The sequence below is a fragment of the Callorhinus ursinus genome, unplaced genomic scaffold (genome assembly GCF_003265705.2).
Source record: "Callorhinus ursinus isolate GAN/ISIS: 27379988/994484 unplaced genomic scaffold, GSC_fseal_2.0 scaffold5, whole genome shotgun sequence".
Lineage (NCBI taxonomy): Eukaryota > Metazoa > Chordata > Mammalia > Carnivora > Otariidae > Callorhinus > Callorhinus ursinus.
The window spans coordinates 18,079,689-18,105,072 of record NW_027397067.1 but is presented as its reverse complement, the minus strand read 5'-3'; the positions used below and the strand labels follow the sequence as shown (position 1 = coordinate 18,105,072).

The 25,384-nt window shown below is 35.7% G+C and overlaps 1 protein-coding gene across 4 annotated transcripts in view; it reads right to left on the bottom strand.

Annotated features, from left to right (window-relative positions):
• SGK3 (serum/glucocorticoid regulated kinase family member 3) overlaps positions 1–25,384 on the bottom strand; it is a 139,266-nt gene that overhangs the window by 34,570 nt on the left and 79,312 nt on the right. For all 4 annotated transcript variants that reach the window (XM_025870680.2, XM_025870681.2, XM_073892847.1 and 1 more), the window contains 5 exons: positions 22,055–22,127; positions 15,374–15,449; positions 8,131–8,218; positions 3,019–3,068; positions 250–307 (listed from right to left, as the gene is read on the bottom strand). In XM_025870680.2, coding sequence (XP_025726465.1) covers positions 250–307; positions 3,019–3,068; positions 8,131–8,218; positions 15,374–15,449; positions 22,055–22,127 — 345 coding nt within the window. The remainder of the gene's footprint in view (positions 1–249; positions 308–3,018; positions 3,069–8,130; positions 8,219–15,373; positions 15,450–22,054; positions 22,128–25,384) is intronic.

Here is a 25,384-nt window from a genome sequence, read left to right as displayed (position 1 = left end):
TTCAATACTCTCTAACTAACCAGAACCCAGTACACTGCTTGGCACATGATAGGTGCTCAACAAATACTCGAACAAATGAATTTTACGTTAAAATTTGAGTAAACGCCTTAACTCCCTAAGTATTTTGAAGTTAGAAAAAGCACTGTAACTCCATATCCCGCGTACCAACAAGTTCTGTGGCCTGGAATACATAAGGCAGGCATTCCTTAAGTACTTATTTACTGAACGGCAAAATAAAAACACTCTTACCTTGCCAAAGCTGCCTTTCCCAATAACTTTCAGGAAATCAAAGTCTGTTGGTTTAGCACTGGAAAAATGAACAAGAATTAGCCTCCTAGAAACTGGAAAGATGTTAACTTTTAAACATTTCTTAGCACCTCACTCTACTAAGAAAATGCTGGGCACAAAACATTGTAGCATGAAGACTCCAGCTTTCACACTGATAGTGTCTCATCTTGAATATAATGATGAATAGCAGTAAATATCTACTTGCTGATAAGACATTTTAAAACTTTATTTAAGCCTTGTTAAGTTCTGCTTAAGAGAGATTTTAGTAATAGTCTCTTTGGGAGAAAAGGATATATGTGTACCTGTATATTGTTTTGAAATCAATGTAGCTTCTATTTAAACCAATTTTATTAATCATAAACCTCACCAATGCTGTTAATGAGGGCCCTGAACAACTACATAAATTAGTAATATATTCCAAGGACTACCTCATCCGGCAATCCTTCGGACATGTAATATAACTTATCGTACATTACAGATAAAAGACCTCTCTGCTTATTCTCATAGATGGTAATGCAGAAAATCCAATAGAGAAACCAGAGGGAATACTAATTCTGTCCTTTTATTTCACCCTGCCAGGTGAAAACAACATTGGCTGTAGGTAGACAAAAGAACAGGGCAGCAGAAAGTGGAGCCTAAGCAGCCAGAAGAGCTTTTTCTTTCAACACAGTCTGAATCCTAAATTGGACTAGGGAGAGGAGAATGACTCCATTTAGATTTTAAATTTCCTTCATTTTTTTTTAAGATTTTACTTATTTATTTGAAAGCGAGCGAGCGAGCACGAGCAGGAAGGAGAAGCAGAGAGAGAGAGGGGGAGAAGCAGACTCCCCACCGAGAAGGGAGCAGTACATGGGCCTCGATCCCAGTACCCTGAGATCATGACCTGAGCCAAAGGCAGACACTTAACCTGCCAGATTTTAAATTTCCTTTAATTCACTACTGAGACAAATGGTCAATTCAAACATGAGAGTAACACCAGGTCTAGGTTAAATAATAACAGGTAAAGATTAGGGAAATAAATACTTAACTAAGTTCAGGTGTTTTTCTTCTTCAAGAATCTGCACTTTGGACTAGTTATTTTGTTCTTGAATGATATGCTGAGATACTGAAATAATTTTTTTAAACAAACGTAACAGCGAACAATCATACAAATTCCTCAAATAGTAAATAGGCTAATTCAGGCAATACCCAAGGCCCCACTGTTAACTGTTGGTGATACATCCTAACTGAAAGCGAGTTTCTATTTCTGTGCTGCCTAATCAACTCAGTGTTTGACAACAGAAAAGCATGCTCAAAACCAAACCTCCCCTTCCAGTTACCACCCCATTTCTTTGCTTTCCTTTGTGGTAAAACTCCTCAAATAAGAGATCTAAATTCTTTGTCTATTCCTGCTATTCTCTCCTCTAGTTCTCTATTGAATTCTTTTCTATCAGGGTTTGTACCCACCACACCCCTGAAATGGTTTGCAAAGGTCACCAATGACTTATCAAATCCAGTGGTCAATTCTCAACACTTAATTGCTTTACCAGCAACATTAACAGAGTTAATTACTACCTCCTTGACACACTTTCTTCATCTGATTGTTGTGACATCACATTCCCAGTTTTTCTACCTTACTGCAAAGCTGAAGGACCCAAACCTTAGGCCATTTCTTATCTACCTTTACTCACTAAATGGACCAAAAGAGTGAGGGAAACATAATGTCCTGGGGTAAAAGATAGAATGAATCCAATGAACCTGAAGAATCATTACAAGTAAGGACAGCAATACTATATACTCTTTCTCCAAACCATGGCAGATATCACTGATTTGTCAGGGCACTCCTCCAACTGAGCCAAGAAGTGGCCTGGAATCCTTTGTATTCAGTGGTCTAGGCATTCACTTTTTTTTTTTTTTATGTTATGTTAATCACCATACATTGCATCATTAGTTTTTGATGTAGTGTTCCATGGTTCATTGTATAACACCCAGTGCTCCATGCAGTACATGCCCTCCTTAATACCCACCACCAGGCTAACCCATCCCCCCACCTCCCTCCCCTCTAGAATCCTCAGTTTCTCAGAGTCCATAGTCTCTCATGGTTTGTCTCCCCCTCCGATTTCCCCCCCTTCCTTCACTTCTAATGAACTGCTAGAGTTGACATTCAAGATGAAGTCTATATATGCCATTCCTGCTGTTCCTCAATATGTTTTCCCTGTGCTCAAATATGGGACTATGGGAGGCAGGAACTGGTTAAAGCAAGTTTAACAGCCTTTAATATGCTAATGTCCATCATGACTCTTCTGGAACAAGCTGGCTGACAACTAGGGTTGCTCCAAAAACACCGTGCACCAGTGAGAATATCTATTAGGCCTGCATGGACACTTTTGTCAGAATACCTCCCCGGACTTAAGATCTCCTGAGAAATAAAGTCTACTGGTTTTACACACGCACGCGCACGCACACACACACACGCACACACACACACACCCTAGAAAAATAACAATAACAAAACAGCAGGACCCAACTATAATTTGTGGATTTAAGACCTCCTCAGAACTCTATTAAAGTAATGCAAAGCTAGAGCAGTAAAACAGGCAAGCATATGATAGTATTATATTCAGTGTAACTATGGTTATTATATTTTATAGGGTTCTAGTTAAACGGGTCTAATTAAACTGGTATATATTTATACATTCACAAAAAAGGTCTTCCTAGAATTCAGTTAGAGGATGTTTGAAACAGACTTACTGAGGATTTCCAGATGGTCCCAGGTTGATGTTCTGTGAGGTAGAGTGTAGCTATTGGGACGGGGAAAAAAAGCGGTAACACTCTTATTGTAAGCGGTAACACTTCAAAGGTTATCAGTCAATGAATGTTTCTGAAATAAAATATACATAACTCTACCATAGATATTGGATGTATTGCCATGTTAAAGAAGCCTGAAGTCCTAATTCTTAATAAATGCAGTAACTTATTTGGAAACACACAATATAATCATTTTAATGATAAATTTCAAGAGCAGTTTTAAGGAGAAAAATAAGGCAGAAATAAAGCTCAAAGTTGTCAAATGAATGAAGTACACTGGGGAAAGCTCCTTGGACAAGGTGGGTGTAGAAACCCAAATTTATGAAGGATCATTTCTACATTTAAAAAGCTGGTTAAAATGGCTGTTTTTTCAAATTTTCAAATAATTGCTTATTAATTTTATGATATGGAAATAATAAGATGATGATGATGAAGACTGCTAATGCTGGATTGAATTATAGGAGACGGACTTATTTCCAAGTCAAATACATGTAGACAAGAGTGTTTTTCTTTCTAATTCCACCACTGTAGTCAAATAAAAATTTTAGATAGCCTTTTCTCTTTACAATAATATAAATTTGATCCCTAATATTAATTTAGAAGCAAATCTTTACTTACCTACCACGCCATAAAGCAATTTAAAAAAAGATTCTAGCTCACTAATAATTAGCTAGAAATTTAACCCCAGATCCCATCAGATTAATCTAGTGATCTTGTTAACGTGAGCATTTTTTATAAAGCCAACTGTAGTGAATCCTGCTTCACATTTAAATTTCCTTTGAAATTGTTTATGCATACAGGGAATTAAAACAGTTACAGAGATCCCAAATATGCATACTTTTACTATAGCCCTACATAATTACCCTTGACATAAGTTATAGATATAAGCTTTAAAAAATTTTTCTCTTTAATCAGTACCAAAAAATTTTACCTAAGCAATTTCTTATTAGAGACATATATCATATAGATTTCCACCTCAATTCATTTGAAACTTATAGACAATCTCCAGAATGCAAACTACTTTTAAAAATAAAGGGCAAAAGTTCCTAAGCATAATGATATATTTCTTATGAAATAACAATATTGGCACCAGCTTCTTATAGAATGAAATTTCCTATCAATATCTTTACATGAAAAATCTTCATGTAATACATTTTCAGCTCCCAGAAGACAGAAATATAGAGAGCCATACAATCTAGCACAAGACCAAAAAAAAAAATGTATAAAAAATCTGGTTGATGAAATAAGATTCATCCTGTTGTGCCATAATTTTAACATGGAAGAATCTTTTCTGTTTATATATTATAGTGTTCCAGAGAATCTGATAACATAATACAAACTAAGTTACAATTTTGACACATTTATTCTTTTAATGAATGTGAAGAAAACTGATGGATCACTTTTTTAAAGATTTATTTCAGAGAGAGAGAGGGAGAGAGAGCTCATGGGTGAGCAGGGGGAGAGGCAGAGGGAGAGAATCTTCAAGCAGACTCCCTGCTGAGTGTGAAGCCCCATGCAGGGCAATCCCACAACCCAAGAGATCATGACCTGAGCCAAAACCAAGAGCCAGTCGCTCAACTGACTGAGCTACCCAGGCCCCCCAAAACTGGATCACTTTTCCATTTAATTAACTTTCCTTATATAGGTGAGGGAAGAGGATTCAATAAGCATGGATTAAACAATAGGACAACCTGTGCCCTGAATCACACCACTATGTAGGAAGATTTCATTACATAGTAGTGGTTTTCCTAATAGAGCACATTTCTGAAATAATAATGGAAATTACTAGAAAATATAATCAGATAACTTTTTACTCTACCCACTATTTTTAAAGATTATACTAAACCAAGAGTGAGACATAATTTATTAACAGTGAACACTAATCAAAAGCGTAAGTTTCTTGACTTCTTTTGGCCTCTATTTTTCTCTCACTAAATAAGGGGAAAGGTCCAGATGCCCTGAAAGATATTTTCTGGCTTAGAAGTCCTTAATAAATAGCTACAGCAGGGTGCTTGGGTACTCAGTCAGTTAAGCATCCCACTCATGATTTTGGCTCAGGTCATGATCTCATGGGTCTTGAGATCAAGCTGCTGGTTGGGCTCTGTACTCAGCAGGGAGTCTGCTTGAGATTCTCTCCCTTTTCTGAAGAGATTCTTTTTATCCATATTTTAAAACTGCAAGAGATCCTAGTCCAAGTTTCAGATTTATGGATGAAAAAAGAGAAAGGAAATAAAATTCAGATCTGAGGCCAAAAGTGACAGAGAACAGGAACCAGAATTCGGGAAGCTTCTTTCTTCAAAAACCAGCTGTCTCCTATAGCAAGGCAAGATATTTTTCAAATGACCTAAACCTATATATTCTCAACATGATTGCCAAGCAAAACATGGAAAAATCAGGGTTACATACATTTTATTCTTTAAAATATTTTTAAGTTTCATCTTTTTCTTTTTTTTTTTTTGATTTTTTTAATTTTTTTAATTGTTATGTTAATCACCATATATTACATCATTAGTTTTTGATGCAGTGTTCCATGATTCATTGTTTGTTCATAACACCCAGTGCACCATGCAAAACGTGCCCTCCTCAATACCCATCACCAGGCTAACCCATCCCCCCACCCCCCTACACTCTAGAACCCTCAGTTTTTCAGAGTCCATCATCTCTCATGGTTCGTCAGTTTCATCTTTTTCAATTAAAAATATACTCATAATTGGAAAATATGGAAAGTATCAGGAAGAAAATGCTTTTAAAAAATCTATAACCTTATTAACATGATTCTGCAAATATTACAGCAATTTCAAACAGTCTATGTAACTTTAAAAAACTGGAATCCCTGTGAGAATATGAATATAAAATTTTACACCCTGATTTCAGGTAACAGTATGTCAAAACTTAAAATATTATCTTATTTTCAAAATATACAATATATGGGGACAAACACTATTTGATGAATATTTAAATTGATTCTAATTTTTCACATAAACTATACTAAAATGAGTATCTTTTTTTTTTTTTAAAGATTTTATTTATTTATTTGACAGAGAGAGACACAGCAAGAGAGGGAACACAAGCAGGGGGAGTGGGAGAGGGAGAAGCAGGCTTCCTGCGGAGCAGGGAGCCCGAAGCAGGGCTCGATCCCAGGACCTTGGGATCATGACCTGAGCTGAAGGCAGACGCTTAATGACTGAGCCACCCAGGCACCCCGAATCTTTTTTTCTGTGTGAAGAATTATTTCATTTGCATCAAATCCTAAATAATTTGAATATTTTCATGTTTGGTACACATTGCCAAACTGCTTTCCAAAAGAGTTGCATAAAATTATAGAAATGCCAGGAAAGCCTTAAGGTGCCTGTGCTTTACCCTTATCAGTCCTGAAATATTTTATTTACTTTATATTTTTGTTAATTTGGCAGAGAAAAAAAATCTCTATTGTACAAATTTCACTTGCTACTGGTACTGAGCTTGAACATTCCCCCACATCTCTGTTTACAGTATTTCTTCATGCCCCTTTTCTCTTAATCTACTGGGGTCTTAAATATCCTTCTTTTCAAAAATCCATTTGTATGACATTTTTACATAAATATTTTTGCCTTATTTATTACAAATATGCCTTATTTATTACAAATGCTCTCCCAGTTTTTCTTTTGACAAATTGCAAAGATATAAAGTTAAAATATCCTTTTATGTTGTCCTAGGATCAACCACGTCACAAATGGAAAAGATAAATCAGTTCTCTTAACTGAAAACCCTCTTGTGGCATCAGAAATGCAAAATTACTACTTTAGAGTAGTCACAAAAAAGGAATATGTCTATTTTCCAAATGAAGATTTTAGCTGTGAGACAGTAATGTTCTGATTCATATTATCTTTTAAATCACAAAAACAGAACCATGACAAAATAATACATTATAAAGACAAAAACGCACTTGAACCCAATACCTCTGATTTTCATTCATATATTAAGCAAACATATACAGTTTTCATCATTTATTAATTATAAAGGTGTTACCATATTTATATACACTTTTTCATTATAATTTTAATTGCTAAATAATAATTCTCTGGGTTAAGTTTTATAATTTACCTTTCTCACATCACTTTCTAAAGTAAATGCTGAAAACATCTTTATAATAAGCCACGACTTATCCTATTTATTTATTTGTTATCACAATGATTAAAAAAATAAGAATATACTATTCTTGATTTGGAACACATACTGATTATGTGCATGTACCTACAGGAATAAAACTTAAGTTATACCAACTGACACATGCGTATTGGTTCTTCTGCATATAAAAACTTGGCAATGTAGAAGAAGTATTCAATTAACATTTTGGTTGAAAGGCCTTTCCTGCTGGTCAAAATTCAAAACAACAGTTTAAGTATGTTAATGATTATGAAGATTTATAATGATAAAAAATTAAGAGGTAAAGTGAAGAGAGAATATAAAATTGCATATATTGTACAATTAAAATTAGGTAACTAAAAAATCCTTATATATTAAGAGAAGATGAGAAAGAAAACCACTAAAATGTTAAAAATTACTGGTCTGGTTAGGGATAAGGAAGTAATAACATCAATTTTTTTTTTAAGATTTTTAAAATTTATTTGACAGAGAGTGAGCACAAGCAGGGGGAGTGGCAGGCAGAAGGAGAAGGAGCTGTAGACTCCCTGCTGAGCAAGGAGCCCAATGCAGGGCTCAATTCCAGGACCCTGGGATCATGACCTGAGCCAAAGGTAGACGCTTAACTGAGCCACCCAGGTGCCTCTACATCTATTTTCAAAACATTCTACTAACTAAACTTCCTACTACTCTTCCTTACTAAATACTAGCATGTATTACTTTTCATCATAAAAGTCCTCATTTTATAAATTTTATAATAAGTAGTAACCAGTAAGAGGTGTACACATTTGTTTTTATGTATTCTACAAAGTAAAAAATTTACAATGGATGAAATTACATCATTGTAAGTAAATGTTGCCGTAAAGTTGCCAGCAATTTCATCTTTGGGGAATGGTATTTTTTTCTGTTAAAAAATATAATCCCTCTTACTACCTTCTGAGTACTTCTTTCATCCTCATCTTCTGATGGATCTGACTGATGTTTTGGACTGTCCATTTGAAGGAATGCTCTGACATCTGGACTAAAAACAAAAATTAACTTTATTATGACTTTGAAAGCATTTCTATAGCTTTTCTCCCTTTTAAAATGAAAATAACCACAGTAGCATTTACAGTATGAAAGCCAATACAATCCATCAATATTATAAAAGGAACAGGCTGATTAATTTTTTAAAAATAGGGAATCCAACAGACAAATGGTCAAAGATATAAACAAGGCAGTTCATAAAGAAAAAACCCAAATGGTAAGGAAGATGTCTAGCTTAATTCATAACCAAAGAAATAAAAATTAAAACACTAATGAAATACCACTTTATGTCCATTAACTGGCAATTAGAAAGACAGATAATATCAGAAGCTGGTAGGGATACAGGGAAAGAGACACCCTCATGCATTGCTAGTAAGAATGTGAAATGAGGCAACTTTTCTGAAAAGGAATTTGGCAATACTTGGTGAAACTGTATCTGCATTTTTCCTGGGCCCAGAAATTCCAGTTCTAGGAATAAACCACAAAAAATAAATCATGTGCAGGTTCAGTGAAAGATGCGTGACTAGGATACTCATTCTAACTTTCTCTCTGGTAGTGAATCAGAAGTAAAATAGGCATCTACCACTAAAGAAATTAGTAAGAAAGCTACGGTCACTGCCCACAGAGAATTCTACTCAAGAGTCAGAAACAAGGTAGTACAGTATCATTTTTGTATATATATTAAATATTCACAGACATGAAGCAATACCCAATAAGCAAATTCCAAAGACATAACAAATATATGAAAGTGGGTATCAACAGGAAGGATGAAGAGATGGGTATGAAAATCAAACATGAAGTGCTCGCTTCGGCAGCACATATACTAAAATTGGAATGAAGATCAAACATGGAGAAAAAAATAAGACTAAAATACAAGAGGGGCCTTTTTTTTTTAAGATTTTATTTATTCATTTGAGACACAGAGATATAGACAGAGAGAGAGCACAAGCAGGGGGAGAGGCAGAGGGAGAAGCAGGCTTCCCACTGAGCCAGGAGCCCGATGTGGGACTCGATCCCAGGACCCTGGGATCATGACCCAAGCTGAAGGCAGATGCTCAACCATCTGAGCCAGCCGGGTGCCCCCAAGAGGGGCCTTAATGCACTAATGCAGTGACATGATTGCATTAATGACATCCCTGAGGGATAATTTAATCTCTGTATCTGAGGTACCTCCTCCTCAAATTGTCCTTAATGATTAAATAAAATATACATTCATTGTAGAAATTCAGAAAGATGAAAAATAATTTTTAAAAACAGTAGGGCTGGTGAGAACGTACAGAGCCACTGTGGACAACAGTTTGGCAGTTCAGAAAGTTAAACATAGAATTTCCATATGACTAAGCAATTCCATTCCTAGGTATGTACCCAAGAAAAATAAAAACATATTCACACAAAAACTCACAAATGTTCACAGCAGCATTATTCACAATAGCCAAAAAGTAGAAACCCAAATGAACAGACAAACAAAATGTAACATATCCATACAAAAGAATATCATTCAGTCATAAAAAGGAATGAAGTACTGACACATTAATACTCCATGGATGAACCTCAAAAACATTAGGCCAAAAAAAAAAAAAAGACAGAAAAGGTCATATATTATACGACTCCATTTATATGAAATGTCCAGAATAGGCAAACCCACAGTGACAGAAAAGCAGATTAGTGGTTGCCAAGGGTTGGGGGAAGGAGAAATTCAAAAGTACAGTTGACCTTTGAACAACATGGGGGTTAGGGACACCAACGCCCCATGTAGTTGAAAATCCATGTGTAACTGTTTGATTCCCCCAAAATTTAACTACTACTAACAGCCTGTTGTTGACCCGAAGCCTTACCAATAACATAAATGGTTAACACTTATTTTGTGTTATATGCATTACATATATAAACAATATATATGTAATACATATATATACATAACATACATATTACATATATATACAATGTAACCTAAAGAAAATATTAAGAAAATTGTAATGAAGAGAAAACACATTTACAGTACTGTCCTGTATTTACCAAAAAATAATCCATGCATAAGCGAACCCACACAGTTCAAACCCATGTTGTTCAAGGGTCAACTGTAGTCTCTTTGGAGTGATGTTGTTAGATTAGCCTTGAGGCAACAGAATTGGATAGTTGTGATGGTTGTACAGCAATGTGATATACTAAATACCACAAAATTGTATACTTTACTTTAAAAACAGTTAAAAGGGTAAATTATATTTATGTGAATTTTATCTCAACAAAAATTGTTTTTAAAGGTGAGGGTGAGGATCTTCAATCTTACCACACAGAGGCAACTATTACTAATCTTGGTGGTATTTTATTTCAATTTTTTTTCCTGCACTGTTAAGACTACCCTGTATTTAAAATATTTTTATCTTACTGGGGCTTTTTTTGCCTAAAAATTACATCATAAACATTTCCCCATGTTTGTAAACAGTCACTTTTGATAGATGTATGATGCTGTATAATAAGAACGCACTAAATGTTACTCAATGATTCTTTCACTTTAGAATATTTAGATGGCCTCTAACTTTTTACTATACAACTTTCACTGCTACAAATAATGTTGCAATGATAATCTTAGTGCATAATATTAGAACTGCATTTAGGATTTTCAATACAAATTTTTAAAAATAAAATTATTTGGTCTGAATTACAAACCATTTTCAGGCTTTAAATAGTTTGTTAAGCTGATTTCCAGAGAGGTTATACTAATTTATTCTCTCCCAGCAGTATATGAACATCCTGAAGACCCTCTCCAGCTCTGATTAGCATTAAATATTAGTTTATATTACTATCTGTAATAATTTAAGTAAAAATAAGTAATTTAAAGAAAAGGCACTCAACTTCATTAGTAATTAGTGAAAGAGAAATGCAACAGTAAGATACCACAACCCACTCACCAGAATGGCTCAAATTGAAGAGACTACAATACTAAGTGTTGGTGAGGTGAGCAGTGTGATCTCAGACATGGATAGTGTAAGTATTACCTGGTACAGTCACTTTGGAAAACATTTTTAACATTATCCCTTAAGGTTAAATATATAATACCCTACAACCCAGAAGTTCTATTCCAAATACATCAGAAATGTTTGCACATTGCACGAAAAGATATGTTAATGGCAACATTATTTGTAACAAAATAAAAATAACCCAAATGTGTATCAGCAGTAAAATGGATAAACTGGAGTATATTCATACAATGGGATATTATACAGCAGTGGAAATCAACAAATTATCGCTATGTCCAACAATATAAATGACTTTCACATGGTTGAAAACAAGCCAGACAGAGAACACATATTGTATGATTCCATGTATTATAAAGTACAACAATGGCCCCTTAATCTATCCTGCTAAAAATCAGGAGACTCATTACCTCTGGGAAGGAGGGAAGGAACAGAGATTGAGAGGAGGCATGTGAGGGGTTTCAGGTGTGCTGGTAATGTTCTATTTCTTGGCTTGGGAGGTGGCAACTCAGATGTGTTCACTTTCTCATAGTTCATTAACCTGTATAATCATGAGTTGTGCTCCTTTCTGTATGTGTTATACTGCAATAAAGCTCAAATAAGGTATTTTTACTCCCATTTGCATTTCTTAAATAGATAAGGAAATATTCAGTTTCTCTGGTAATTAATCAGCCGCTTGTATCTCCTCTTTTATACATCATTAATGTGCTTTGTCCATTTCTTCTGGTGTCTTAAGTGTGTCCTACCTGTACAAGCTCTTTCTATATTAAGTATATTTTATCTACTGTCCTTTACTATGGGAATCTTTTTCTACATTTTTGGTTTCTAATTTCACTTGTGATATCTGGGGTTCAAAAGTTTTTAAGTCAAATTTGTCACTGTTTTACTTTACAATACATCATGCACTGCTGATACGCTCAGAAAACCCTTTTTTTAAATCTAGAAATCCGGGAAATAAATATTAACCTATCTTATTCCAGTTTTTAAATAATTTTAACAATAAATTTTAGTAAAGTTGTTTTAAAATAAGTAAAGATAATTTTATTTTTTTAAGATTTTATTTTTAAGTAATCTCTACACCCAACATGGGGCTCAAACTCACAACTGCAAGATCAAGAGTCGCATGCTCCACTGATTAAGCCAGCCAGGCACCCCATTAAGTAAAGGTACTTTTAAAGTGCATTTCCCTAACACAGGAGTAACAGGTACACAGTAGGTGTTTAAGATACACTTGATGATTGGCTTCTCTTCTTGCTCTCTTAAATCTGTACAATTTTATAGTTTGATGTATAAATTAAAAGTGTGAAAATTAACAAAGCTCTGTTAACACCAAGATGAGATCCAGAAAATACAAAATGTCATTTTTTATTAAAAAGAAAATGTCAGTGAAAAATTAAGTTTGAAAAAACTCTTGGCTATTTATTTTTGGAATTCTATAAATGTCCTCTACCTTGAATAGAATGGTGGCAGTTATAGGGTGTATATGTACATAAAAATCCATCAGGTTGTATACTTAAGAATTGTGTATTTTATGGTATAATGTTAAAATGAAAATAATCAAATTGCTTTTAGTTGACTTTTAATACCAAATATAACATCTTTAAAATGTTATACTTCCAGATCCAGAATGAATATTTAGAATTTAATATACAGTGGTAGAGGTTCTTTGTAACACTTCAAAATGCAAGGAGAAATAATCACCAGCAACATTTGTTCTATATTTATTCCATGTAAGGCTCTGTCAAAGAAGACAAATTCGACTTCTTGGTTTAGGAACTATATTTCAAACAAGCCACTAATATGACAATCTGAGTAATCTCAAGGGCAGATAGCAAAAATTAATGGTTAGGGGGTGGATCTAAGCTGAATACCTAGAATTTGTCTTAGGAAAAAGGCATAATTTTTTTTTATTAACAGGGGTTACAGGTCTGTGATTCATCAGTCTTACACAATTCAGAGTGCTCACTACAGCACATACCCTCCCCAATGTCCATCACCCAGCCACCCCATCCTGCCCACCCTCCTCCACTCCAGCAACCCTCAGTTTGTTTCCTGAGATTTAAGAGTCTCTTATGGTTTGTCTCCCTCTCTGGTTTCCTGTTTCATTTTGCCCTCCCTTCCCCTACGATCCTCTGTCTTGTTTCTCAAATTCCTCATATCAGTGAGATCATATACTTCTCTTTCTCTGATTGACTTATTTTGCTTATCGTAATACCCTCTAGTTCCATCCCACTCATTGCAAATGGCAAGATTTCATTTTTTGATGGCTGTATATATATATATATACATACACACACACACACACACACACACATACACACACACACACACACACACTACATCTTCTTTATCCATTCATTTGTCAATGGACATCTTGGCTCTTTCCATAGTTTGGCTATTGTAGACACTGCTGCTATAAACACTGGGGTACAGGCGCCCCTTTGGATCATACTTGTATCTTTGGGGTAAATACCCAGTAGTGCAATTGCTGGGTCACAGGGTAGCTCTATTTTCAACTTTTTGAGGAACCTCCATATTGCTTTCCAGAGTGGCTGCATAATGTTTAAAAAATAATTATTCAGAGAGCCAAATCACAAAACGCTCTTTTACTGAGGAAAAGACCGACATACAAATACCAAATTCAAGGATCCTCCCTGATTTTGTTCGTTACCTGCTGAAGGCCCAGAATGGAAAGGCACCTGCTCCTCAATGCACTGGCTAAGCCCAGAGCTACCAGAGGTGCTGCACCTCTTCCCAACCCTTGTCCTTGTGAGCAACAGGGAAAATCCAAAGCACTAGGCAGAAGACCTTGGTCAGAGGAGGTCCAGTTCTAGTATTTTACTAATTTAGTAAGTTATATTAAGTTAAAAAAAAGGAGGTCAGAGGACTTGCTCAGAATGGTAGAAACCTTCAGTAATCACGCTGTGAAGAACTATACAAATGGTAGTCACCGGTTTTAGAACAACTGCTAAAAATACAGTCCTTCAGTGTTGTGGTTCTGAAAGGACTATTAAAGTGTGTCACGTCTGCATCACCATCCATAAGGCAACCCTCATGTCTACACAGCTATGGAAAAGCTCCCGAGATATTTTACTTTATCCTCTCTATTCTTCTAAGAACATAATACGTTATGTAAATAAAAAAGTAACATATATGTAAATTAAAATTAATAATTATAATGAATATCCATGAATTAATTACCAGACTCAAAAATGAAAACACATCTCAAACCATAGATCTAACTGTATTTCCGATAGGACCCACCCTTCTGGCTTATTAGCCTGAGACACACACAGGGCCGGGAAAGCACCTTCCTGTTAAGTGGCTGTCTGCAATGCTATGTGGAGAAGGCCTGGAGACCTTGTCTGGGTCGACAGAATACCATCCCAGGCGGAACAAGGATAGTGGCATGTGTACATGACCCTTAACTCCTTCAGCCTCATCTCCTTTCTGAAAACCTACTCCGTAGTCTAGTCACCGTGAAATGTAAACACTTAAGTGTCAACATGTCAGGCTTTTTGTAGATTCTGTTACATGTACTGCCCCTTTTGCCTGGATGCTCTCCCTACCTTTTCTCGAACAACTACACATCCTTTAAATCCCAGGAAGCCTTGCTTGCCCTCTGGCCAAGGAAAGCTGGCCACGTTTTTCTCCATTATCTTCTAGCACCTCTATCATAAAACTTTCCTACCTTTAATTGCTTGTTTATATGTCTGTTTCTCCCACTAGACAGGGAGCCTATGCCTCTGGAAGGCTCTCTTTACCTTATCAATGCATACAGCAGGTACTTAATAAGTGCTTTTTAAAAAAGTTTTATTTAAATTCCAGTGAGTTAACATATAGTGTAATATTAGTTTTAGCTGTACAATATAGTGATTTAACAAATGCTTTTTGAATATAATTAGAAAAACGTCTTAACTGTGTACTATGTAATGTTCTCTCAAGTTTAATCTAAAAAACTAATACAAGTACAAAAGGAAGAAAGAAAATAACTAGGGTCTTGAGCTGATGGAGGGAAAAGGAGATTAAGGACACCAGGGGAAAACTGCTTGAGGATTTTACAAACATATACAGCACAATATTCTATAGAATGTATAAAATCTAGATCAGTAGCTTATTCAATATTCTTAGATTTGGTTTCAGCACCTCTTCAAAACACAATGAAAATTACTTACTGGTTGTAAAGTTCTGGATACCTAACTAAGTTCTGAATGAATTCATTCAGTCCTGCTCTTCTTTGTTTAATAAAATCTGTCAAGAGAAACAAACTATTAGGATTATTTATGTCAGATTATGTAATTATCATCAATATAGTTATATAAGAATGGACAACCAATTTGATCAATAAGCTATTTCTTTTTTTTTCTTAAAGATTTTATTTATTTATTTGACAGACAGAGAGAGAGCACAAGCAGGGGGAGTGGCAGAGGGAGTGGGAGAAGCAGGCTCCCTGCTGAGCAGAGAGCCCGATGCAGGGTTCCATCCCAGGACCCTGGGATCAAGACCTGAGCCGAAGGCAGACGCTTAACCAACTAAGCCACCCAGGCGCCACTCAATAAGCTATTTCTTAATTCATGCTTCTTGATATACAATAAGAAATACTTAGAAATATATGTATGTATTTAAATCTATAAAAATCTATAAATACAATGACTATAAAATTAAAATCAAGCAGAAAACATACCTCCCAAAAGAAAACTCTCCAAAGAAATGCCCTTTTAGGTTCTAAATAGACTCACCACAAAACTTGGGGAGGGGCCTTGCTTTGTCTGACTCAAGTACAACCAGATAATGAATAAAAATTAATACTATGACACTGGTGATGGAAAATCGTACTAATTTAAAAAAGTAACAAGAATTACTGGAAATCCTTGCAACTGTTTATCACCAAAACTTAGCTGCTAAAAAACTCCCCCTGCTAAACATCCCTTGAAAAACACAATGGAACAATTTTCTAAAGAACAACTGTCTAGCAGCTTCAAAGTGTTTTGACTTGATAATTAAGGATTATGCATCAGCAGGTTAGCAATAAAGGTAAAGCACAAAAGTTTCTTGGAATTAAAAAACTTTATCTCTGCTACTTACTACTTAACTGGCCTTGAACCTAAGATTTAAATCCGTACTTGTAAAATGAGGATAACTAACATTTATACCTCATAATGCTGTTATAGGATTAAGTGAGACAGTGCATATAAATTTACAGTAAAATGCCTGGTAAAAAGAGCGCAATCTTTATTACTATTTTTGTTATTGTTGTTGTTATTTGTTGTTGTGGGTTTACAAATCTATCACCCTAAACCCAAATTCTTAAGAAATATCCTCTAAAAAAGGAAAAAAACAGGATATTTGAAAAAGTGTCTCACTGGCTGCATGTCTCAATAAAAATCTACAAACAATATTCAACTCAAGAAAGTTTTGATTTAGTCAAATGGTTTCTACTCAATAAAGGTTTTAATGTACAATGTTTGTCACCAAAATTATGGGTTGTTTCTAGTCACTCAGGTTTATTTCCATTTCTTAAATGTAAGGTATGGCTATAAAAGAACAAATATAAATTGGATCTGGTCTGTTAGATCTAGATGCACTTAGTACTTTTTTCCTGTTCAACTGTGAATTTCTTGAAGAAGTTCAGGAAGGTATCATATAGAACTCTTCCAAAGGCATTCTTCCTATTCACCACACAGTAAGGCAAAGGTGAGGTTTACATTAGAAACTACACTTGAAACAGTTATTTTTCAGGAACTGAACTTAGGAAGTAAACATAGAGAAAACTAAAATGAATGACTACATTTGAGATATTTAGAGAAAAGCTATATTATAGGGATGCAGCTCTAACCTGTTCTGTGGATACTTACTCTAAAGGTACATTTAAATTGGGAGATCAATCGTGAGATTAAGTTTCTTTCTTTAGTGAGCTACAGCCCATGCTGCCTAAGTGTTACTTCCATTTCATTGCTGACTCTGAACAGTTTTTTGAAAGCCCTATGGAAAGCCCAACATAAGAACAGAAATAAGTCAGTAATGAAAAAAGAAGCCCTATAGTAGTCAGAGTTTAGAGGAAATTCCAAGCTTAATTTTTAGATCAACATTAAGCCAGCAAATATCTTTAAAAATTCCAGGTAAGAGGGGTGCCTGGGTGGCTCAGTCATTAAGTATCTGCCTTCTGCTCGGGTCATGATCCCAGGGTCCTGGGATTGAGCCCCGCATAGGGCTCCCTGCTCTGCGGAGAGCCTGCTTTTCCCTCTCTCACTCCCCCTGCTTGGGTTCCCTCTCTTGCGGTCTCTCTGTCAAATAAATAAAATCTTAAAAAAAAAAAAATTCCAGGTAAGACTAAAATATACAAGCCCATTATTGGTAAGTCCCAAGAATTTATATAAAGCTGACATTCTATCTTTAAGAATTATAGTTAGAGATAAATATATATATAGGCTTGTGCATCATGGGTGGGGGAGACGGAAAGAATCCCAAGCATGTTCCACGTTGTACGGGGCTTGATCCCAGGACCCTGAGGATCATGACCTGAACCGAAATCAAGAGTCGGATGCTTAACCAACCGAGCCACCTAGGAGCCCCTGGAGAGATATATTTTTAAAAATCTCTCCAATTAAGAACTTATGTGAATTTATCTGTTGTCATTCAAAAGAAATTTCAAATAGAGACTGAAAAGAAATCAAAGCTTAGACAATAAAATGAAAGCTTTTCCAGAGTGTGTATGAAAATGACCTACACAGATTTCTGTCATTTCACTGCTTCAAGAAAAATCAACCAACGGGACACAATTTCCAGTACTGTGGGACAGGGGGGGAAAAAGATCACCAAACTCTGATGTAAGGAGACTTTGGGTTTTAATCCTAATACTGCTACTGGTGGCCAGAGTGCCTAATTATATTCATCATCAAAGGATATTTAGAGCCCCCAGGGACTACAGACATTTTTTTTTTTAGTCCTAATTCACACCTTTCTGGTTAGGAAACAAGGTTAAGATTTTTGTAACGTCCAAAACAAGCAATTTTAAATTTTAAAATAACATGTACACAAAAGGACTGTGAATTTTGATTTTAAAGGTACCATGCATAACCCAGACAATAGAGTACAGTGAAAAGAGAAACAAACAAAATTGGATGAACATAATTCTGCTATTGGCTGTGTGGTGGCTGGTCTTTGCTAAGTCTCTATTTTCCTCATGCATGAAACAGAGGTAAAAGAGCTACTTTATAGTTAGGAACTCAAATAACAGCACAATTATTATCACTACTACTGCTAGTATTATTATACTATTGTATTATTACAATAGATATTGTATTATTATATACTACTATTGCAACAGCAGCAGCATTTTTAAAAACAGCCTACTACAGGGAAAGAACACTGGAATCAGAATCTAAGATGTAACTGAGTCTCACTTGTGCCACTGCCTAGTTTTCTAACCACAGATTTCCCCCTTTAACCTGTCAACTAGGGGATAGAATTAAATGACCTGTAAGCTCTCTTTCTAGCTATAACATTTTGTGACTCAAAACAGAAGTCATCCAAAAGAGAAGAAAAAAGAGTAAGACTGGCTAATAAAATTAAGGTACCTAATTCACAAGCCTCAACTATTTGAAAATGTAAGTTCTAAGAGAAGCGATTTTTAAAATCTTTAACCTAATATTAAGGAGACCTTCCAAAATAAGGGACTAGTTGAAAATAGCATGCATGCACTCATTTGTTCATTTGTTCACCAATCACCTATTAGACACTTTGCCCTGTACAAGGCACTGGAAATACAAAAATGTTTACTTAAGACATGGTACCTATCCTCAAGAAGCTTGAGTTCTAGTGGAAGACAAATTTAAACAAATCACTACACTTGGGCACACCAAAGGAACTAACAGAGAATTCACAAGCTGCTATGAGAGCAGAGAAGAGGCTCCCCAGTCCTGCCCAGGGACTAGCACTTAAGAAAAATTTCCTGAGGCACTGGTACCTACACCAAGTCTTATAAAGAACCAGATGGGTACAATGTCTAGGCTTCAGAAGAACTCAAAGACTAGAACAATAATGGGGAGTTGTCTTTTTATTTTGTACAAATCTATTTCTCTTCAATTAGTAAGGGTTAAAAGTGGGAAAAGTGGTTTCTACATAAAAGCGGTTGAAGGATCATGCCTTTAAAAAATATTTTATCTCTAGCCCTTAACACAAGTGTAATGAAAGGTACTTAACTGATTGATGTTAACTGATGTTTTTGTGACTGGATAAATAAAATACTGAGCAAACAGTTATATATTCTAACATTCAAAGTCTCTAAATTTCATATGCCCTTTTATTGGACTCACACTGATTTTGGTACTTTGTACACTTATTTTTCTATAGTTAAGATAAAATAAACTTGTTTTTTTTTAACTTCAAAAAAACAGTAGTTTATATACTGACCTCAGGATCCTATTGGCAAAAGGCTTGATATTAAACCATTTAGAATATAAAAAGTATAGTTATCTCTGTGCCCTCTACAGGAAGATACTTAAATTCAAAATGAAATTTTAACTTTTTGAAAAGTATAGGTAGAAATAACCCTTAAAATCTACCTTCAGATATATAAAACTTACCTTAGGTTGGCAACCACCAGAATCAAGAAGTGAAAACAAGAAAATGGAGACACGCTCTTAAACTACAACATAAGAACTCAAGAGAGAGGTCTTTATCTCTTCATCTTCTTCCCATGACGAAATGAAATGATTCTGCCATTAGGTTCAACTAAGGGCTCTCCAGAACTCCAGACTGAGTTCAAGTCTCTATTATCAGTAACACACAGTTCCCGACTCCTCTCGGATGTATTTCTGCCACTTCACAGTAATTCATTCTCTCGTTCACCCAGGCCTGACACCTCACTTATCTCTCATTCCCTTCTCTATGTCTCCTTTACCTGAGCAATCACCAAGATTTCTTATAGAGTCTTCCTTAAAAGAGTTCCTGCATATTGCTCCATTTGTAGCTCATTTCCACCCCAAGCCTCGTTCTGATTATCTAATGTGAGGTCTATCGGAATATTCCCTTAGCCCATGTTCTAGTCTCTGTCCTGTCTCTTCTGTGCCTGTGACTACCGTTATTGCACACTGTCGGTTTCACATTCACTTTACCCAAATAACTCTAGGACCCACATGTTGCCCATGATGACATTTGTCAGCCTGCGCTATGCAGACACACTTCACTGCTACACCAATAAAGCAGCTCCATTTTTATCTGTTCTATGCATGACATCTTCTGTGAAAGGTTTCACTGGGAAAAAAGCATTCTGCAGCAGCTAAAAACTGGCCTACAGAATCAATTCTGCAGAATGTCCAATCCGGCTCTGTTGTGGTGACTCGGTCCTCTCTTGCCTCGCTTTTTTTTATTTGCTTCTATTAATGAATTCATATATTCAAGTAATATTTATTGAAAACCCAAGATCTACCAGGCATTATAAATCAATAAAAAAGACAAGTACCAATGTTCATAAAATCTACAGCCAGATGAGATAGACTGGCAATGATAATGAAGTATGCTAAATTCTCTCAAGAGAAAAAAATTCTACACATAATAGGGGAAGTGAGAACCCTCTCCAATCCTGAGGTTCATAAAGCATAAAAGAATGAAAAACCTCCAGTTGAGAGGGCTATAGGGGATGATCCAGCAGCCTCAGGGAAAAGACTAAGTTTAATTAAAGCAAGAATGTAAAAGAAATATGAAAAAGATGAAGGATAAAGAGGAATTAGTTAATCATGAAGAGAATTTCATAGGGCACAGTGGAAAAAGGCTAATTTGCAGAGAAGATGTACAGTCAGGATACATGATGTGAGAACTTATTTTTGAGTAAAGACCCAAGAAAGCAGACATGTGAGGAATCCTAGGTTTAATGGGTTACAAGGCTACAAGCAAATTAGTTACAGAGGTAAGACAGATGATGAGGATGGACGGCACTCTAGCCCATCAGGGTTCAGCTGTGGCATAGACAGATGGCTTTTCTCATCTGCATAAGGAGATCATCTGGTGGATAAGGAGACTTCTGTCTCTCTGTATGTAGCCATTTGTGACCTAGACTGATATGGATTCAAGTGAAAACAGTTCCAGGCTTAAGGCTTCAGACATACAGCTCCAGACTCCTGACAGCCTACGTGTCATAAGGCTTCCTAAGGGTGAACAATAGGACATTTTCTTAGTATCCCATTCAGAGGCTTGCTGGGTGCTGTGTATACAGTTTATATTTAATAAATATTCTGGATGTAACAAAGAATGTCCTTCATGGTTAGAAAAACACCCCCACTTATCCTTAATGACCAATAAATTTACCTGAAGCCAGACTGCTTGAATTTAACTTCCAAATCTGACACTTCTTAGCTGTGACCCTGGGCAAATTAATTAACCTAAATGTACCTCCGTTTCTTTGTCTAAAAAACATTGATGATAATAAGAACACCTGCCTCAAAGGGTTTTTGTGAGGACTGAATGAATTAAAACATGCAAAGTATTTAAAACAATGCCTGGGGGGTGCCTGGGTGGCTCAGTCAGTTAAGTGTGGCTTGGGTCATGAGCTCAGGGTCCTGGACGGAGTCCCCATCGCAGGGGCTCTCTGCTCAGCGGGGAGTCTGCTTCTCCCTCTCCCACTCCTCTTGCTTGTGCTCTCTCTGTCAAATATATAAATAAAATCTTTAAAAACAAAACAAAACAAAACAATGCGTGGTACACAGAAAGCCCCTTCCTGAGGCATTATGTTCAAAGAACATGAGATCGATTAGCTTCGTGAAGCCCTGTACTACTTACTGTACAGCACAATGAGTACATTAGCTACTTCTTCAAACTTCAACTATCACTTACGGCTGGTCTATGAAGGTACTGCTTACCTGGGTCAAAATTATCACCAAATATTCTCTTGGCAGGAATCTTCAGGGCCATAGCAGGAAATTGTTTCTTTAACTAGAATTAAAAAAAAAGAACATTATATGAACTTAATTTTCTAAGTGTTCTAGTTATACATGTACCAAAACAAATTATAATCTGATTTTCAAGAAAATATATCATAAGACATACTTTTAAGGCTATCATGATCAAATATATACAATATTAAATTACACCAATAAAATAACATTGGTTTGACTAATCATCCTATTTTGTCCCAATTATCTTTGCGACCCTGGATAAGTTACTTAACATCTCTGTACTTCAGTTTTCTTATCTGTAAAATGGAGATGATTTTGGCACTTAGACAAGAATCTGAATACATGTTACTCACCATTTATTACCTCAAGAGAAGTTGTGATCTTTGCATTCTTTCTATATGACAATTGTTTTGTAAGAAAGCTGGTGAATTTTGCTTTCAATACCCCCTGCTCTAGCCTACCCCTTATTAATATTTTAATACATTTGTTTATCAGATTTGCTTATTCCTAGACAAAGAACAACTTGGCCCTGAAGACATTAAATTTGGGGCAGTAAAGTCATAAAAATGGATTAATGCTTATTTTTATTATAAGCCTGATGTCAGAAAACCACACACACACATTAACTATATATCCAACTACCAAAATGTCAGGAAATACAAAGAATAGAAGAATGTATTAATCACTCTACACCACAAGTATGCAGTCAGCAAAATCCAGACTGAAAAATCGGTAGACAAATGACCCTGCTTTTTCAACAAAAAATTGTAACAGAAAGAAAAGAGAGGTGGAAGGGGAGACTTTGTGACATAAAGACACTTCACAGATTTATCAACCAGTCATATAAACACTAACTGAATACTAGATATTAAAATGTCATTGTTAATTATTTTCAGATGTGATACTAGTACTGTGTGTATGTGTGCACATGCATTTGTAAAGAACTTTTATCTTTTTAGAGATGTATACTAAAATATTTACAGATGAAAAGGTACGAAGTCTAAAATTTGCTTCAACATTACAGTGGGCTGGCTAGGGAGAGAGATGAAACGAGAATGGCCGTGTATCTGGACCTGCGACAGCTGGTGGTAAATTATATTGTTTTCTGTGTTTGTGCCATTCTCTCTACTTCTGTATGTGTGCAACAATTTCTACAATGAAAAAAATTTAAATGCAAACTACACTCATAAAAAATACATTTCTATGGACAAAATGTTTACAGATTGGTTATTGTACTTTTTGTTTTTTCTTGTACTCTAAAAGGAACACAGGGAAAGAATTTGTGTTTTCAATCTTAGGGAAATCCAGGCCAGGTTTAACCCCACTTCTGTGGTTTTAAAGAATACAACTGATGCAATTCCCCTGTTTTTTGCTTTGTACCTCACCACAGGAGGCAGAATTAGGAGTTATAGAAAAAGAGGCAGACAGAGAAAATGGAGAAATAAGAAAAAGATGAAAAAAGGAAGAGAAATACAGGAAAAATGAGAGAGAAGGATAATAAAAACTCAACTATATAGTAAGGAAAACTTTCTGCAAAAAGCTTAAGATGGGGTGTTTGTTGGAAAAAGAGAATGAAAGTGATCATGGTGGGGGAGGGTACCCCCAAACCATTCTACTTCACCTTTATACTTAAAGACACTCAAATATTAACACCCTTACCTAATTAATCTCTAGCTATTTACAGATTTATTTATTTGAGAGAGCATGCGCACAAGCGGGCAGGGGAGGAGATAAAGGGACAGAGGCAGAGGGAGAAGTAGGCTCCCGTTGAGGCAGGGAGCCCGATGCGGGACTCGATCTCAGGACCCTGGCATCGCGACCCGAGCTGAAGGCAGACGCTTAACCAACTGAGCCATCCAGGTGCCCCAGGCACCCCTAATCTCTAGCTATTTAAATCATGAAACCATCATGACATGAGGATGGCTCTTCACTCATGAAAGACCTCCACACTGCTGAGCTTTTAGGTGACATCCCCTACATTCTTCCTTCTTATAAACAGTCCTACAGAAGAAAACACATTTAGAAGGTAAATCTGGCTAATATAATCTTTTAAGCAAAATACAGAAAGAAATCTCAGATTTTCAGTTATTAGTTTACTGAAAAAAATTTCATCTTGTTTCTCTAAGAAGTTAATATAAACTATTGGTATACGCATACATGTGTTACAGTATCATCATGAGAGCTACAGTCAAATCTGTACAATCCTCAAAAAAATGCTAATCATTTATATAATGGTATCCAAGAATTTCAAACAGAGCTGGCAATTTAACCCTCACCCAGGCTCCAATATAAACTATTTTTTTTTCCAACACAAACTTTTTTTTTTTTTAAATCACTCAACATTACAGGGGTGCCTGGGTGGCTCAGTTGGTTAAGCATCCGACTCTTGATCTCAGCTCAGGTCTCAATCTTGGGGTCATGAGTTTGAGCCCTGCATTGTGCTCCACCCTGGATGTGGAGTCTACTTAAAAATAAATAAGTAAATAAACTAACTAAATAAAAATCATTCAACATTACAGAAGATATCCTCATGTACAAATTGTTTTTGGCTATTATTTTGTTTCAAAAGTGTGACTTCACTTACAGTCAAAAAAAGACTGTCACAATATCATTTGATTAAGCAACTAAATGTATATTTATTTAGTTTGGCTACATATGCATTAAAGAAAAATTAAAAAACAGAAGAAAACACAGTAAAAATACTACAGATCTCTGAGTAGCAACATAGCATGGGTGATTTTTAAGTTTGAACACTTATTTTCCTCTACATTCCAGATTTTCTAGAATATATATTAATTTTACATAGGAAAAATGCCATTTAAAAAACTTTATTATTTTAAAAGTTCAATTTTAACTAGCAAAGCATTTGAATATTATTTGGAAGAAAAGCAGACACAGTGAAATGCTAAAAAGAAATGAATCAGAAGGGGCTCCCAGTTGGCTCAGTCGGTTAAGCCTCTGCCTTTGGCTCAGGTCATGATCCCAGGGTCCTGGTATCAAGTCCCATGTCAGGCTCCCTGCTTGGCAGAAAGTCTACTTCTCCTGCCCCTTACCCGCTTGTGCTTGCTCTCTCTCTCCCCTCTCCCAAAATAAATAAAATCTTAAAAAAAAAATAAATGAATCAGAAGCCTTACTTTCATGACTTAACAAAACATGGAATATTGTACAACTAGACATTGGATTCATTCTGGCCCACTTAGAAAGTAATTTATCTAACTGAGATATGCTTAACTTCCTCCATATTTAAAGTATCTTACAAATGGTAAGTCGCAGACTTCTGTATCTATTTAACCC